This window comes from Podarcis muralis, chromosome 2, assembly GCF_964188315.1.
Source record: "Podarcis muralis chromosome 2, rPodMur119.hap1.1, whole genome shotgun sequence".
Taxonomy (NCBI): domain Eukaryota; kingdom Metazoa; phylum Chordata; class Lepidosauria; order Squamata; family Lacertidae; genus Podarcis; species Podarcis muralis.
The window spans coordinates 119,682,767-119,700,321 of record NC_135656.1 but is presented as its reverse complement, the minus strand read 5'-3'; the positions used below and the strand labels follow the sequence as shown (position 1 = coordinate 119,700,321).

Here is a 17,555-nt window from a genome sequence, read left to right as displayed (position 1 = left end):
TGATCCCGCAGCAGAGAGACTAATTTGAGATAATGACGCTTCCTAATGATTTAAATAGTTCTTCACAGAACCATGAGGACGAGAATCTTACTTAATCTTTAAGGAAAGGGACTACAGATGAGTGGTAGAGCACCTTTCAGAATGTCGCACTTCAATCCTTGGTTTCGGGGGAAACACCTTTGCCTGGAACCTTGGAGAACCGATGTCAGTCAGTGCCTGGAATCTTCCTCCCCCCCCCCTGCAGAACTCCCAGAGTTCCCTGGGATGAAGGATTGCTTCTTAAGCCACACTGGGAATTGTAGCTGTGTAAATAGGGGCTTCCTAGCAACACTCAGCACCCTTGACAAACTACAACTCCCAGTATAATTTGGGGAAATGCTGTCTTTTTAAAGCGGTTTCACCCCACTTTAAATGTCTAGTGCAGATGGGGCCTACAAAGTGCCCTGTTCCATCAGTTGCCTCACTTTTGTCTGTTTCGATTCCCATTTCTTTCAGTGTAAAGAAGCTTTTGTCAGAAGTGGGGGAAAGACTTCAGCTTCCATGTGACCCTTCTTTGGCCAGAGACTTGCCGCTAACTGAGAGGCAACACTCCGTCGCGTGTTCCCAGGAACCTCGTTCTTGTGCTGACTCACAAATTAACAGGGGAAACGTTTTGTCCCTTACACAGAAGACGACTGAGGGACATCTCCCTGTGAGTGAAAATGGCTGCAGAGCAGGGAGCAGAAATCCCAGCAGCCTCTCTGGGTCTCCAGCTCCAGTTGGCACCAGAGGCCAGTGCGAAGCCAGGAATTAAAACGGAGCAGGCGGAATTGGCAAGGCTGGCACCAGAGATGGCACTGGAAGGGACTGTCTGTCTTGGGGGCACAGAGGGACTGCATCTGAGCTTGACGGAGCCACAACGTATCAAAGAGGAGTCGGAAGAGGAGCTGTCGTCCCGGCAATGGGAAGCCCAGTGGCAGGAATTCCTCCGGACTGTGCAGGCCACACACTCTGGGGGAGAAGGAAGCCCACAGCTCCCAGGGAATGGGGCATGGGGCGAGGCAAAGCCTTCTGGGTCCTCCTTTGAGGGAGCAGCCATTCCCAGCCAGTGGGCTGGAGCAGGAGACAGCAAGACCAGTCTCCCTCCAGGAACAGCTCAACCAGTCACTTCCAGACCAGCCGCTGCCAGCCAGGGAAACATCGGGCAAGCGAAGGAAATCAAGATGGAGGACGTCAGCAGCTCTGAGGCTCATCGCCAGCTCTTCCGGCAGCTCTGCTACCGGGACGCCCAGGGCCCTCGCGAGGTCTACGGGCTCCTGAGGGAGCTTTGCCATCAGTGGCTGAGGCCAGAGAAGCACACCAAGGAGCAGATCCTGGACCTGGTGATCCTGGAGCAGTTCCTGGCTGTGCTGCCCTCGGAAATGGGGAGCTGGGTGAAGGAGCGAGGCTCAGAGGGCTGCGTCCAGGCCCTGGCCCTGGCAGAGGAATTCCTCCTGAGGCACCAGGAGGCGGAGAAAGCGGGAGGGCAGGTGAGAGAAGCATTTGGGGGTCCAGAGTCGACAAAGGGGTTAAAGAAGTGGCCATTTTGCTTAAGAACATGACTCCTCGATCACCCAATGAACGGTCGTGGCTCCCTGGAGTTTCATGCAAGCTATACATGCCGAGAAGTGAATGTGTTCTCTCTTGCTCTGCAGGGGCTGGATAGAAAAATGTTTTCTCCTCCTCTTTCAGGGACTGAGGACCATTGCAGAGGCGGCTGCTTGTGTCACCGAAGGAGAAAAGCAGGGAAGCTCAGAGGGCTGCGTCCTTGCCCTGGCAGAGGAATTCCTCCTGAGGCACCAGGAGGCGGAGAAAGCCGGAGGGCAGGTGAGAGAAGCATTTGGGGGTCCAGAGTCGACAAAGGGGTTAAAAATGTGGCCATTAGCTTGCAAACCAGTATTCAAATTTGTATCTTTATTTAACTTTTTAAGAAACTGCCAGGAGTGGTAAAATGGTCTGCAATACATGAGATAAAGTACAAACTGCCTATAAAAACAACTGATAATCCATAAAAACACTGGGCCGCATTTCACAAGCCTGGTCGCATTTGTTCATGCATTGGTATCCTTGAGGCTTGATTACTATACGATAATCTTTATTGTCATTGTCCCATACAGAACAACGAAATTGAAAAAATCTACATCAGACATTCAAAAACCAACAAGCCTGCTATCCCAGCCTGGTTAACCCCCTAAAAACTCTGATACCCCATAATTAAATACAATATACTCCCACAGAGACTACCTCACACTGCATTTAAAACCAAAATTGCATTTGGATAAAAACTGTTTCTCAGGCAGCTAGTCCTAGTCTATATAACCCTGTACCTTCTTCCAGAAGGCAGAAGCTGAAAGAGATCATTTCCGGGGTGCGCACTGTCCTGCGCTATCTCTGCAGCTTTCTTATGGCACCTGGAAGTGTAGATTTGATCCAAGGTGGGAAGAGTGCACCCAGTTATTCTCTCCGCAGTCTTTACAACCCTGGACAGCATTGGTTTTTCCCTGACCGTGCAGCTCCCAAACCACACACAGAGACCATAAGTTAATACACTCAACAGTACAATGGTAAAATGCCATCAACAGGTCCTTTGAGAGATTATTTTTCCGGAGGATGCTTTCTGTGTGGGGCTGCCCTTGGGACTTGGTGCAGAATGCAGGTGTCCTGACGAGGTTGAATGGAAAGTGTTACTCTCTTTCAGGGACTGGGGGCCATTGAAGAAGGGGCAGTGTGCACTTCCAAAGGAGAACGTTCCTTGCTGGATTCAGGCCGAAGACTTGAGCCCAGGGAAGTCCTGCAGAATTATGAAAACAAGGCCCCTTTGGGTAAAAAGACACTCATTCTCCCTATCCCAATCTGTTGTGAGTTTTTCCATGAAATTGTATTCTAGATTTGGCTCTTTAGCTCTGCTCTCTGTGCATCTGTCGGATTGATCTGTTGTGCTCCAAAGTGATTCAGATTGGACACAAGAAAATGCTTCCCCCCCCCCCCCAGCCCATACAAGGCAGGCCATTCCCGATTTGCATGGGGCTGGCATTCTGGGTCACTGTCTGCGATGGCGGGGGGACGCGGGTGGCGCTGTGGGTAAAACCTCAGCGCCTAGGACTTGCCGATCGCATGGTCGGCGGTTCGAATCCCCGCGGCGGGGTGAGCTCCCGTCGTTCGGTCCCAGCTCCTGCCCACCTAGCAGTTTGAAAGCACTCTTAAAAAAAAGTGCAAGTAGATAAATAGGTACCGCTTTATAGCGGGAAGGTAAACGGCGTTTCCGTGTGCTGCGCTGGTGCTGGCTCGCCAGAGCAGCTTCATCACGCTGGCCACGTGACCCGGAAGTGTCTTCGGATGGCGCCGGCTCCCGGCCTCTAGAGTGAGATGAGCGCACAACACTAGAGTCTGTCAAGACTGGCCCATACGGGCAGAGGTACCTTTACCTTTACCTGCGATGGCGGAGTGTGCATAAGCTCACTCTTCCCCCTTATGCCCCTGCCACGCCTCTTTTCCCGACCATTTCTAGGTCACCACCATGTACGCATGCGTAGTCGCGCATCAGTTAGACGCAAGTAAACCGGCTTTTGGATATGCATAGCTAAAACTCTGGCATTTTCACATGCAATATTTATTTTATAAAACTTGTTTAGCCCCCTTCCTCTGAAGATCAAAACACAAAATACACAATACAGTGGTACCTCAGGTTAAGTACTTAATTCATTCCGGAGGTCTGTTCTTAACCTGAAACTGTTCTTAACCTGAAGCACCACTTTAGCTAATAGGGCCTCCCGCTGCTGCCGCGCCGCCGGAGCACGATTTCTGTTCTCATCCTGAAGCAAAGTTCTTAACCTGAGGTACTATTTGTGGGTTAGCGGAGTCTGTAACCTGAAGCGTCTGTAACCCGAGGTACCACTGTAAAGACAAAAGCAAAGCTAACCCAGACACTATGGAAAGGAATATGCAATGGTGGCCACAATTTTGGGGAGCAGGGAGAGTGCCTGCGGGAAGTGGGTCATAGCTCAGTGAGTGTCCCAACTCAAATTTAAACGCTACAATAGAGGCTCTTAAAGGTAAAGGTAAAGGTACCCCTGCCCGTACGGGCCAGTCTTGACAGACTCTAGGGTTGTGCGCCCATCTCACTCAAGAGGCCGGGGGCCAGCGCTGTCCGCAGACACTTCCGGGTCACGTGGCCAGCATGACAAAGCTGCATCTGGCGAGCCAGCGCAGCACACGGAAACGCCGTTTATCTTCCTGCCAGTAAGCGGTCCCTATTTATCTACTTGCACTCGGGGGTGCTTTCGAACTGCTAGGTTGGCAGGCGCTGGGACCGAGCAACGGGAGCGCACCCCGCCGCAGGGATTCGAACCACCGACCTTTCGATCGGCAAGCCCTAGGCGCTGAGGCTTTAACCCACAGCGCCACCCGCGTCCCTAGAGGCTCTTAGGTGAAAGCAAAAAAGGAGCTTTCTTCGAAGCTTGCAACGGTACAGATCACCAAAGGTGCTGGCTGGAGAGTTCACAGACAGCATCAGGGGTCCACTGCCAGGCGATTTTTGCTACTTCTGAGTTCCCTTTTCAGCCCAGCACCCCCCTTCCATGGACCCCCAAATGTCATAGAAGGTTAGGGGACCTATGGAACAAAGTGGGAAATGGCACAGGGCAGTATGAGAAAGGGAGGGAATCTTGAACAAATTTTGGGCAGAGGTCGGTAAGGATTACTTCTGCTTTAATTTGTTCTATTACGTATTTTGATTATAGATGTTTATATTTTTAACATCTGTACTACTGGATTTTTCACTCGTTCGAAGCTTGGTTTGACATTACGGAGCCATTAAGCATTAAGCCTATTTTGACATCCATCATAATTTTGCGGTTTCGGTAACTTGCTCATTCTACGGTTCCTCCCCCCCCCCCCACTTCTTAACAGATTGCTGGCAGGTAGATGAACGCCAAGAGGGAAACCCCCCACTCGAGAGAGCCATGGAAGTGGCGACTTTGCAGAGCTGCTTCCAGAGGAGAACAGCGGAGAAGACACCTTCCTGGGGTGAGGAGCGGGAAGAGACTTCTGAGCATCAGCCGAGACCAAGAAAGCAGCAGAGGAACCGCCCCAAGAACAGGCTGACCAAGTCCATCGCTTGCACCGTCCACCTTCTGCAGCACCCGTGGACCCAAGAGGCCACGAAACTGCACCGGTGCTCTTACTGCGGGAAGAACTTTGACGGCCCGTCGCACCTGATCATCCACGAGAGGAAGCACACTGGGGAGAAGCCCTATAGCTGTGCCACATGCGGGAAGAGCTTCAGCCGCAATTGGAGCCTGGTCATGCACGTGATGACCCACACAGGCGAGAAGCCCTACAAGTGCTCAGCCTGCGGGAAAGGCTTCCGGCAGAAGTCCGCCCTCACCATCCACCAGAGAACCCACACGGGGGAGAAGCCCTACAAGTGCTCAGCCTGCGGGAAAAGCTACATGTGCAACTCGCGCCTCGTCGCGCACGGCAAGAAGCACTCCAAGGAGAAGCCCTAACAGTGTCCCTCGTACGGGAAGAGCTTCCGCTGCAACTCCCAGCTCGTCCAGCACCAGGGGGTCCACACGGAGGGGAAGCTGTAGAAGCGCTCTTGTCTGCGGGAAGAGCTCCAGCTACAAGTCAGACCTTCTCTGACATAAGAGAACCCACCGTTAGAGGGGGGTTTTCTTCTGGTGGCGGACGACAGAACCATGAGACCGGTGTAAAACACTCAAACAAAGGTTTTATTACAGCTATACAAAACAACAAACACAAAGCATGTTGGGGTTATCTCTCTGCAGGCAAATTCAAACTGCAATTTCTCCTCTTTTTATACTCGTCACCAGCTCTACCTAATCAGCCTGGAAAACCACTCACAGAAACAGTTCTTAAAGTTACAATCATTTTTTCTGTATGACTCCTAACACCCCCCTCTCATTCAAACAGATACAGAAACAAAACAGTACTTTAAACATATACAAAACATCAATCAATCAAACCTTTATTGCATTAGCATACAGCCATAGCAGGATAGGACCAAAATGCTAGAGACAAGCAACCAAACAAAATTCAAAGCGATATTACTGGCGTTATGACATTTAAATTACCCTAGGACAATAATGTAAAGGTTTAGTTGCCAGCGCCGGGAATCTAAAATGCGGATGTATATAAAGCATATAATGGCCCCAAAATAGGCTCGGCACATTAGGTTAAAAGGTAATAAAAAGAATTAAAACAGGTCCAGGTCTAGGACACACTACCCAGTCAGAGTAGCCCTGAGTTTCAAAGCCTGCACTATAAAGATTGCCACCCCACGTGAAATTTGGGGATTTGCGTCCACAAGAAGCGATTTCAAACAGTCTTCCTTAGATGTGATGGTGGACGGGATCAAGAGGAGGAGCTTAGTTCTTATTAGCTCATAAATAGGGCAGAAGAAAAAGAAATGTATGAAGTCCTCTACTTCATTCATTGTGCATGGACATAGACGCTGAGTAATAGGGGTCTTAGAGTAAATCCCCTGCAGGAAGGCCGTGGGTATAGAATGGAAGCGGGCCATGGTAAACGCTCTTCTCAAATTGGGCTCCGTCAGGTCTATCAAGTAGTTGGCAAGTGATCTTACCACTTTCACTTTAGAGAGCCACATGGAGAGGCGAGCTGTGGTGGACTGTGCCCAGTCCATGGCCTCGTCTCTTGTAAGAATCCAGGCCCGGATTTTATGTTGGTCCCAAGATGACAGCGTGTCAAGATCTGGGAGGGAGTAGCGTGCAGTAATAGTCTCCATAGCCTTGGACCATTTGTTGCTTTGAGAACAAGTTAAAAAGGCTTGCCTGGCTAGTAGGGAACCTGGGGCTTTGATTAATTTACAATAAAAACTAATAATTCTAATGTGGGCTCTCGCAACAATGGAGGGGAGGCCCAGTTCTGTTCTTAACTGTGCAGCAACCGAGCCCTTGGGGAGACCCAGTAACTTTCGTGCAAAAGAGTTTTGTAGAATCTCGAGCCGTTGTAGTGTTTTTAAATTCCACCCCCAGATTTCAACCCCATACAGTAACATCGGGAGGACTTTGCTGATAAATACTTTTCTGATTGGTGGAACCAACTGGCCGCCTTTTGCATAGAAGAATTTCTCCAGGGCTTTGATGGTTCTGCGGGCAGCCAGGATGGTCATATTTAGGTGAGCTGACCAGCTAAGCCCATGCTGAAAAGTGATACCCAAATACTTGAATGCTGAACAATATTCAATAGAGTGGCCCTCAAAATTCCAGAATGGCTTCCGAGTTATATACAAAACATATTTATACATCATGCACAACAATCCCTAATTTTGTCACTAGCTGTGCATGTTTCTCAAAAGTTCGTGCTTTCGTAAATATATCAGCCACGTTTTACATGCTCTCACAGTATTTCAGCATTATCAGGTTTTGTTTAACATTTTCACTTACATTCTGATCTTTAATCTCCAAATGTTTTGATTTGTTTTGTTGAACTGCTCAGACCCAGACAAAGTTATTACAGCTTGATTTTCTTCCCATATTTGAACTGGATAATCACATTGTATATCTAAATCATTGAGGATTTGAACGTAATATTTTATTTCATTACACAACTCCGATAAAGCACAGTATTCAGCCTCTGTTGAAGATGTGGTCTCGATTCCTTGCTCTTTGGACTTCCAACCTATCAAGGAATCCCCAAATTGAAACACCATGCCGGAAATGGATTTTCTATCAGGCAGGTTGGCCCAATCGCTGTCAATGTAACACTGCAATTTTGTAGACCCTGAAGATGGTAATCTTAAACAATAATCAAGTGTAAGTTTTAGATACCAGAAAATACGTTTTAAACCCTTCCAGGCATTTTCTGTGGGGTAGCTTACTAGTCTGCTCAGTATTCCAACTGCATAACTCAAATCTGGTCTGTTCCACAATGAAATGTATAATAAAATTCCAACTATTGAATGGTACATTTCAGGATTTACTGGTTCTGTGCATTCTCCATTATTGAAAAAAACTATTTCCATTGGGGTTTTTGCTCCCTTGCTATTTTGCATATTGTTCTTTCTAGAAATTCCATTATTTTATCTTTTTGACTCAACAAAAAACTTCCATCGTTTGTCCTTTGAATTTCTAGACCGAGATGATTTTTCACTGGTCCCAAATCTCTTACTTTAAATTCCTTTCTTAGTTGTTCTGCAAATTTGTCCATTTGCTTGTCATTTTTTGTAGAATAAAGCAAATCATCAACATAAGACAAACATAATTCTTGTTTATCACCCTTTCCTTTAGTGTACAAGCAATTATCAGCTAAGCTACTTTTAAAGCCAAGATTTTTTAAAGCATTATTGAGACACTTGTTCCAATTTCTAGCTGATTGTTTGAGCCCATAGATTGCTTTGTGTAACCTATATACAGAATTTTGTTCGCCTGCCTCAAATCCTGGTGCTTGATTCATAAAAAAATTCTTCGTGCAGTTTTGTGTTAAGATAAGCTGTTTCAATATCAAAATGATTTACTTTAAACCCACGTGCTGCAATAGCTAGCAATAAACGTACATGTTTGCTCCTTGCAGTAGGAGAAAAGGTTTCATCAAAACTTTCACCTTTTCTTTGTGTAAAGCCTCGTGCTTCCTGCCTAGCTTTGTACTTAACGCTGCCATCTGCCAAGTGTTTTATTTTATACACCCATCTACAGTCCACTGCCTTTTTTCCTTCTGACAATGGCTCAATAGTAAACACATTATGTTCTGCCAAAGATTTCATTTCTGCTCTCATTGCATTTTCCCACATTACTATTTCCTGGTGTGGTAACTTTAAAACCTCCTCATAAACACAAGGTTCTTTCTTCATGTCAACAGTTTTAACTTCTTGTATAGTAAACCTTTCTGGAGGTACCCCCTTATTGCTTCTTTGTGATCTTCTAACTTGTACACTTTCCCCCTCTGAACTATCTTCCCCTTCTAATTCATCTTGCTCAGGAGAAATTGGTTCAGCTTTAGGAGATTGTGTACTGGGACTCTCATCCCCTGATTCCTCATCACTATCACTTTCAGAACTTTCTTGAATTTGTGGCTTTTCTTCCTCAGATTTCACAAATTTATCTGTATCATCTGAAGATAAAACTTCTGAATTTCCATGTAAATGAGCCCAACCATCTTGCTCACAAAACTTTGCATGTCTTGATATCACAACTCTGCCACACCCTAGTGCAAAACGATACCCCTTTGACCAACTTTGATAGCCAACAAATCTACGTCTCTTTGCCTTGGGATCTCCTTTCCTTCTCTGTCCTTTTGGGATGTGAACCCAAGCCCAACAACCAAAAGTTGGTCCAAAAAAGGCTTTTTTCCATAAAGCAAAAAAATGAGGGGTATTGTTTATGGTAGAATGAAACAATCTGTTCTGTATGTAATTAGCACAGAGAATTGCTTCCCCACAAAACTTCCTGGATAAGCCAGACTCACATAACATAGAATCTAGCATTGTTTGTAAAGACCTTATATTGCGTTCTGCAATGGAATTTTCTTCGGGTGAAAAGGGACACGATTTACAGTGGCTAATACCACGTTTTTTCAACCGTATCTGGGGGGCTTCAGACATGAACTCGCCTCCATGGTCACTCTGCAATTGGGTAACTTTGTAGGGAAACTTCCTTTCTATATAGTTGACCCATTTTTTAATCAGTTGACCAGTTTCACTTTTGTGTTTTAACCAGTATACCCAAGTATACTGGCTACAATCATCCACAAGAACCAGAAAAAAACTTTGCTCCTCCTTCAGATTCTGCAAATGGCCCACAAAGGTCTGAGTGTACTAAAGCAAATGACATCTTGCTAATTCTATTACTTTCAGGATAAGATCTCCACTTACTTTTAGACTCTTTGCAGGTATTGCAGTCCAGAAAAACTGAACATTTTCCAGAGTTACAGTGAGGTGTTGTCGCCTTCCTCTCATGGCGTCTTTCCTCCGCATCAAGCAAACGCCTTGTTAAGAAATGCATCGTTAATTGGCTTTCTGGAATTGCCTCCAGCATCATCACTAAATTATCCCATGACTTGGGAAGTGAAGACAGCACAATATAAACCTTTCTCTGCTCAGAAAAATGTTCCCCAAGTTCATTTAACTGTGAAAATAAATCACACATTCTTTGAAGGTGTTTTGAAACACATTCACCCTCACTTAGTCTGGCTCGGTACAGAGCTCTCATTAGAGTAATTTTGCTGCCAGCAGTATCTCTAATGTGTATTGCTCTCAGTGCTTTCCAAATCTCACTTGCTGTTTCAAGGTCTTGCACATGAGATAACTGAGACTTCTGTAAACTCAAAATTAGATTGGCAAATGCTTTGTCCTCCAGCCTTCGGCCTGCTTCATCTACTTCTTCATCCTCATCTTTTACAGGAGGGTTAACAATAACGGTCCAACATTGTTCTTTCTTTCAAAATGCCTGCATCTGTAAACTCCATGACATATAATTGGATTCTCCCAGTTTCTCTACTGGAAAACATGAAGCTCCCCCTTGAGCTCCAGCTCCAAGTCCAGCCATGGCTCCACCCAGCTTTCAGCTTTCCACTCAGTCTTTACTCACACGTGGCTTGAAGAATTGCTCGGCTCCTGGTCTCACACAGACACTCCCTGCCGACGCCTTCACACAGCCAGCTGCTTGAGAAACACTGAATCACTTCCAATCTCTGGGTTCTTTTCCACGCTCTGTCTCTGCCCACTCAGGACTGGCGCCCATAACCTGTTAGAGGGGGGTTTCTTCTGGTGGCGGACGACAGAACCACGAGACCGGTGTAAAAGACTCAAACAAAGGTTTTATTACAGCTACACAAAACAACAAACACAAAGCATGTGGGAATTTGCCTCTCTCTGCAGGCAAATTCAAACTGCAACTACTCCTCCTTTTGTACTCATCACCAGCTGTACCTAATCAGCCTAGAAAACCACCCACAGAAACAGTTCTTAAAGTTACAACCATCTTTTCTGTTTCTTTGCAGAATGACTCCTAACACCCACATGCAGGAGAGACCTTACCAGTACGACAACTGCTGGTGGGGTTTCGTTTGGAAATCGCGGCTCGTGAGCCACCAGTGGATGCACAGAGAAGAGAAGAAGAAGAAGAAGAGTTTGGATTTGATATCCCGCTTTATCACTACCTGAAGGAGTCTCAAAGCGGCTAACATTCTCCTTTCCCTTCCTCCCCTACAACAAACACTATGTGAGGTGAGTGGGGCTGAGAGACTTCAGAGAAGTGTGACTGGCCCAAGGTCACCCAGCAGCTGCATGTGGAGGAGCGGAGACGCGAACCCGGTTCCCCAGATTACGAGACTACCGCTCTTAACCACTACACCACACTGGCTCTCAGAAGCCTTGATGCAGGAACGCGCTCACTCTGGGGATAGCATTCGTCATCACTCACTTCATATGAGGAGGCAGAAGGGACCGAGGAAGTTGCCCTTCTACCGAACCAGGCCATTGGGTCCATCCGGCATACAGTTGCCACACTGACTGGCCGTGGCTCTCCAGGATTCCAGGCAGGGTTCTCACTGAGACCTACCCAGAGATGCCAGGGACTGAGCGTACGCAAAGCATATGCTCTGCAAATGAGCTATGACCATTTCTACCAAAATACCCGCCTTATTAAAATGCTCCACACATTAGGTGTGTGGCAGCTGTGGGGAGACTGAATTCACAGCTCTGGCTCTGGTCTTTTTGTCCCGCCCCGATCACCAGTTTCTTAATATCTTCAGTCTGGTTCCAGGGCAAGACTTCCAAACTGAGCTCACACCACAAAAACCCCAGTTCTACGATACTCACAGGTTCCCTGTTAATGCTGAGTTGACGCTTCCGAATTATTATTTTTCTCCATTATTTTTATTAACTTTTCAGTTTAAATTTTAGAATATTCATTTAAACAACCTTAAAATATCAATGACTTCCCTTCTCTTTCCGTGGTTCATTTTGCATAGCATAAATCCCTGCGTATTTTATATTAACTAAACCACTCAGTATTCCTTTATTGCATCCATCAAAACTTATTTACACGGTTGAATTCATCTTAATGCAGCCCACGTTTTCAAAAATACACATTCTCCCCCCCCCCCATATATTCAATAAACATTTTCCAATCTACTTCAAACATACGTTCCTCTTGTTCTCTTATTCTATATGTTAGGTCTGCAAGCTGCACATATTCCATCAGTTTAAGTTGCCATTCTTCTTTAGTTGGGACCTCACTCATTTTCCATTTGGGGGCTAACCAAGCATGGGCCGCAGTAGTGGCATACATAAATAACCTTTTTTGACACCTGGGAATTTCCATCTGAATTATCCCCAACCAAAAGGACTCTGATTTTTTTGGGAAAGTACTTCTAAACATTTTTTTTTCAATTCAATACTCTTTTACCCTTTTACAGGTCCACCACATATGATAGAACGTACCCTCAGTCGCATTGCATCTCCTGAATATGACACATCTGAAAACAGATCTTTTCCTTGTAGACTTTAGAAGGATAAATAAACTGAAACCATTCCCCACCTCTCGAAGCATTCTCTTTTAATGCTGCTAGCAGTTCTGAATGTGTTGTCTCTTGTTTGGCTCGTCCCTGTTTCTCGTGACGCCCTTTGGGAGTCTGTCAGTTGAGGATGGCCAGCAGAGTCTCTGGCTAAGCCCAAGCGGCTGTGACATGTAGTTCCTCTTCTGCAAGCACCAGTGAAATGAGTCCTTACCTTTGATACGGCTAAAATCTGGGTGCAGGGCTATTCTGCCACCCAGCACGTCGGACTAAGTGTCCGCGGATCCCTGCGGAAGAAAATGAGCTCAGCCGGACAGGAGCAAACTGCAGAAGATCCAAGTTTATTGCGCAACAGGTTCAAGACGAGATTGAACAGCGAGAAAGGGGTGGCATGAACTTTTGAAACTCCCTCCATGTCCCAGAATACAGTGCAAAATACATCCCAGTTACATCATGAATACATTAAGGAAAGGTTGGGTTACACAGATTACATCATGAATACATTAAGGAGAGGTTGGGTTACACTGGATTAACATATGGAGGAGGGAGGGGGGAATATGCAGAGAGCTGGAGATATGGAGGAGGGAGGGGGGAATATGCAGAGCTGGAGATATGCGCAGATAAGCACATCCTGAGAAGACAATGGTCCATGTATGCGTAGTCTGTCACCTGGCATTGCCCGGAGGAAAGGTTTGGCAGACACCTTACTTGAGAGATTATGGAGGACAGGGGAGGGGTGATGGAGTCCTAGAGAAATTGAGCAAATATTTGTAGTGAAGAAGACATGCCCCCCCCCTTTCCGTAACACCTTACAAGGATTGGCTCCCAGGGCCATTCTGCAAAAGGTGCACAAGGATGAAAACCGAGCAGGAGCTGCTCCTCCTTACGCCCCGAAGTTAAGCAGCCAGGAACGCTTAAAGCATGTCAGCTTCAAGAAACTGGCGAGTGAGTTCTGTTGGCTATAATAATAATAACAATAATAATTTATTATTTATGCCCCAGCCACTCTTCCCTAAACAGGGCTGCCTTCAGATGTTTATTTCCTTTACATCTGGTGGGAGGGCGTTCCACAGGGCGGGTGCCACCACCGAGAAGGCCCTCTGCTTGGTTCCCTGTAATCTCACTTCTTACAGGGAGGGAACCGCCAGAAGGCCCTCGGAGCTGGACCTCAGCGTCTGGACTGAGCGATGGGGGTAGAGACGCTCCTTCGGGTATACTGGGCCGAGGCTGTTTAGGGCTTTGAAGGTCAGCACCAACACGTTGAATTGTGCTCGGAAACGTACTGGCTGTGCCTCCACGATCAGGCCTCTTAATGCCACTCTCTGCAAAGGCTTTTATGTTGCTTGGTCAAACTCGCACGGCATCCCTAACCTTGCACATGGTCCTACCACTTCCTTTTCTTTTTTTGAAAACAATTATTTACTTGGTTTTTCAAATTACAGTTTTACAATCACATATCCAACAAACAACACAGAAACAGGATTCCAAAGAATCTCTTGGACTTCCTTCCTCCCCTTTGTGGGTCCTATTGTTAAGCCTTCCTTCCGGCATCTTTTATAATAATCCAGATCTTTCACATCTCCATTTTGTCCAAAATTCACCATTAAACTACAAATGTTATTCCAATCCGACTAACAATTTTAACTGTTTACAATGGTTTTTTAAGGTAAATTATAAATTTCCCCCGTTCCTTATTAAAATTTTGGTCTTCCTGATTTCTGATTCTTTCGGTAATTTTAGCCATTTCAGCCTAATCCATCAATTTAATCTGCCATTTTTCTCTGCTTGGGACTTTTCTCTTCTTTCCATCTCTGAGCCAATAACATCCTCCACCACTTCCTTTTCAAATTGGACAAGAGTGGGATCTCTGAAGGCTAAGAAGAGCCACGATTGGCAGCAGATCTTGTCCTCCTGGGACAGCAAAACCAGAAGGATGTAAGCAAAGAAAACATCTATGCAAATGATGGTGACGAATCTTAATTTTCAGGGAATATACCCTTCCATATAATTTATTTCTGTGAGTGGGGTTGTGTGTGTTTGTGAGGGAGAGAGATATCGGCAAAGATAGCAAACACTGAGATTCTCTGTTATACCCAATTGCAATTCCATGTATTCCTGTTGTGTTTTATGATTTTCCTGATATTGTAAGTGAGCCGGAACGGATCTGTGACCGTAATAATAAAATTCAATTCAATTCAACACTGAGATTCTTGCATTGGAGGGGGTTGGGCTAGATGACCCTTGGTGTCCCAACACTTCTATTCTATGATGAAAAGACACAAAATATATAACAAAAATAAGATCAAGGGCAAACCGATAATTCCAACAACGCATTTAAACACTTTGCTCCTAAAGTTGTATACATTCCTGCACCTCGAAGGAAAGAGAAAGAAATGCATTTTTAAAACAATAATGAAACAATTATCGTTGTTTTTTAAGGAGCAGTCGCGATTAGTGAATCCGTAGCGAGATCCTGGTTGTTTCTGCAGCTGCAGCCGTTTCTAATCCCCGGCCACTTCGGGGTTAAAACAAGAGAGTCCCGCTCCGCTTCCTAGAGGGGGCGCAAAGGAAGGAAGCCAGCCAAGGGCAGAGGAGAGTGACAGCTTCTTTCCTGTCCCGCCCCCTTCCCTGGGAGCAAAAAGAGGGGGGGGTCTTTGTTTGCAGCAGGCCTGCTGGAAGGAGCTGGTGAGTTGCGTGGCCACCTGTCTTGGATGCTTCGGCTGAGATTCCTGCATTGCAGGGGGTTGGGCTAGATGACCCCTGGGGTTCCCTTCCCAACTCTCAGATTGCATGATTCTATGAGTGGGAAGCACCTTTGAGCGGAGGGGAGAGGAAGGGGCAAGGCAGGTGGGCGGGCTGCTGGCTGGCTTGCTTGCTTGCAAGGAGGAGCTCTGCCCTCCTGACTCAGGATCCTGTCCTCACAGTGGGCAAGACCTCCCCCCCCCCCCCATGGGAAGCCCCTCTTGCAATTCCCTCCCATTGCAATTCCCCAAAGCTGGCCTTCAGAGGCATTTGCAGCCTCCTGGAGGGAGGACAGCAGCCCACATTTCTGCCCTGAAAATAGGGACGTCCGATTTCATCATCATCATCATCATATTATGGGCTGCTTTTAAAATGAGGCTGCATTTTAAATTACATTTTAACCTGTATTTTAAGTTGGTTCCCCCCCCCCCTATTATGTTTTTACTGTAATTTTACTGATGTTAGCCACCCAGAGCCCGGCTCTGGCTGGGGAGGGTATAAGTAAAAATTATTATTATTATTATTATTATTATTATTATTATTATTATTATTATTATTTATTTGCACACCACCCATCTTACTGGGTTGCTGCTGGCACTCTGGGCAGCTTACAACATTTTTTTTATATATAAAAAAATGTAATTGAACATTATACGCAATTAAACATTGCACATTCGAGAGTGGGAAGCCCTGCCTGCAATTCTCCCCTCTTGCGGTTAACCCAAAACTGGCCTTCGGAAGCATTCTCCCTCAGGAGGTGGTGAACTCTCCTTCCTTGGAGGTTTTTAAGCAGAGGTTGGGTGGCCATCTGTTACGGATGCTTTAGCTGAGATTCCTGCATTGCAGGGGGTTGGACTAGATGATGCTCGTGGTCCCGTCCAATACTTACAAGGAAAAAAACAGTATTCTTTATTATTGTAGTTTGAATATTGTGTTAAATAGATGATTCTTCATCCTGTTTATGGAATATGCTGCGTAATCTGAATCCTGAAATACAGTACAGTGGTACCTCGGGTTACAGATGCTTCAGCTTACAGACGCTTCAGGTTACAGACTCCGCTGACTCAGAAATAGTACCTCAGGTTAAGAACTTTGCTTCAGGATGAGAACAGAAATCATGTGGCGGCAGCGGGAGGCCCCATTAGCTAAAGTGGTACCTCAGGTTAAGAACAGTTTCAGGTCAAGAACGGACCTTCAGAACGAATTAAGAACGAATTAAGTTCTTAACCCGAGGTACCACTGTAATACTCTTTGGTATGGGCTGGGGGGGAATATATAGATGCCCGAATGAGATTGGCAATTGCATCTGAATGTTCTGCTGGTGTAACATTTCACATAAGATTTCCTGGCTCTCTGCAGGTTTAGAAGCCTAATCCATTTGGGTGATCGCAGTGGAAAGAGGAGGAAGCTGTTTTGGGGGCCCAGGAGAGGGTGACCTCGGAGCGCGGCTGGGAAATGGAGGAGCAAGCCTTGGCTAAGCTGAAAGCAGGAAGACGCCAGAATGTTATCCAGGCTGGGAACAACGGGGGATTCTGGGAAAGAACCACACCAGAGATCCTGGGCGAGGAGGATGCCCTTGACCTGGACGCCCAACGCCGACGTTTCAGGCGCTTCTGCTACAAGAAGGCCGAGGGGCCCCGAGAGGTTTGCAGCCGACTCCACCATCTTTGCCACGAGTGGCTGAAGCCAGAGACACACACCAAGGCTCAGATCTTGGACCTGGTGATCCTGGAGCAGTTCCTGGCTGTCCTCCCCCCGGAGATGGAGAACTGGGTCAGGGAATGTGGAGCGGAGACCAGTTCCCAGGCGGTGGCCCTGGCCGAAGGTTTCCTCCTGAGTCGGGCACAGGAGAAGAAGCAGGCAGAGCAGCAGGTGAGAGAGGGTTTCGTTCTGGTAGTTCCAAAAGACAAAATGTGAGCATGAATAAAGTAAAAAAGACCCCACTAGTTTCCAAAAGGAGGAGGGAATCCAAGCCCCCAACACTTTGCCTACCCCTTTCCAGTGTGGTCAGAGCCAGTGTGGTGTAGTGGTTAAGACTTGTAATCTGGTGAACCGGGTTCGCATCTCTGCTCCTCCACATGCAGCTGCTGGGTGACCTTGGGCCAGTCACATTTCTCTGAAGTCTCTCAGCCCCACTCACCTCACAGAGTGTTTGTTGTGGGGGAGGAAGGAAAAGGAGAATGTTAGCCGCTTTGAAACTCCTTCGGGGAGTGATAAAGCGGGATATGAAATCTAAACTCCTCCTCCTCCTCCTCCTCCTCCTCTTCTTCTTCTTCTTCTTCTTCTTCTTCTTCTTC

General features: G+C 46.5%; 1 protein-coding gene across 1 annotated transcript in view; it reads left to right on the top strand.

Annotated features, from left to right (window-relative positions):
* Nucleotides 1-17,555, top strand: part of LOC114591078 (uncharacterized) — a 41,772-nt gene that overhangs the window by 1,318 nt on the left and 22,899 nt on the right. Inside the window, exons 2-8 of the mRNA XM_077923624.1 lie at nt 496-1,508; nt 1,711-1,845; nt 2,717-2,840; nt 4,927-5,521; nt 10,999-11,052; nt 13,346-13,461; nt 16,643-17,130. Coding sequence (XP_077779750.1) covers nt 702-1,508; nt 1,711-1,845; nt 2,717-2,840; nt 4,927-5,521; nt 10,999-11,052; nt 13,346-13,461; nt 16,643-17,130 — 2,319 coding nt within the window. The 5' untranslated portion in view covers nt 496-701. The remainder of the gene's footprint in view (nt 1-495; nt 1,509-1,710; nt 1,846-2,716; nt 2,841-4,926; nt 5,522-10,998; nt 11,053-13,345; nt 13,462-16,642; nt 17,131-17,555) is intronic.